At 74.3% G+C, this 538-nt stretch overlaps 1 protein-coding gene across 1 annotated transcript in view; it reads left to right on the top strand.

The window, feature by feature from the left end:
* The first annotated feature begins 64 nt into the window (after positions 1-64).
* FIS1 (fission, mitochondrial 1) overlaps positions 65-538 on the top strand; it is a 3,097-nt gene continuing 2,623 nt past the window's right edge. The window contains exons 1-2 of the mRNA XM_021708262.1: positions 65-109; positions 273-363. Coding sequence (XP_021563937.1) covers positions 65-109; positions 273-363 — 136 coding nt within the window. The remainder of the gene's footprint in view (positions 110-272; positions 364-538) is intronic.

Below are 538 nucleotides of genomic sequence, written 5' to 3'. Positions count from 1 at the left end.
CCGCCACCGGGCCATGGAGGCTGAGGCGCCGTAGGGTGTGGTGCGAGGCTTCAGGGTGGCGGCCATGGAGGCCGTGCTCGAGGAGCTGGTGTCTGTGGATGACTTGCTGGTGAGGCCTGGCCCCGAGAGAGGGCGAGGGGCGGCCCGGGGGCGCGGGTCCGGGGGCGAGCGGTAGGGGCCAAACGCCCAACTTCTTCCCGGCATCGGCTCGGCCAAGGGACGCCGCACTACGGCTCCCGGCAGCCTCCGCGGCGCCCGGCTCCTGCCCGCAGGCGCGCTTGGCCGCGGAGGCTCGTGGGAGTTGTGGTCTCGAGCCACCAGCCCGCAGACCAAAGGCCCGGAGGTCTGGCCGTGGAAAGACCGGTGGGTTCTGGGCTCCGGCTGGAGCGGGCAGCTCGGGGGCTCCCTGGGCGGTGGGGCCTCCAGCGACCACCGCGAAATCCCACGTACCGCTCGTCCGGCGCGGTGCTCGCTGCGTCGCGTGCCGGCTCGATCTCGCAGCTCTGGGGCCGGGCGCTGGTCCGCGCCCGCTGACGCA

This window comes from Carlito syrichta, unplaced genomic scaffold, assembly GCF_000164805.1.
Source record: "Carlito syrichta isolate Samal-C Ts95f unplaced genomic scaffold, Tarsius_syrichta-2.0.1 Scaffold135673, whole genome shotgun sequence".
NCBI classification, from domain to species: domain Eukaryota; kingdom Metazoa; phylum Chordata; class Mammalia; order Primates; family Tarsiidae; genus Carlito; species Carlito syrichta.
The sequence above is the reverse complement of the archived record's forward strand: the minus strand, read 5'-3'. Positions and strand labels throughout refer to the sequence as shown.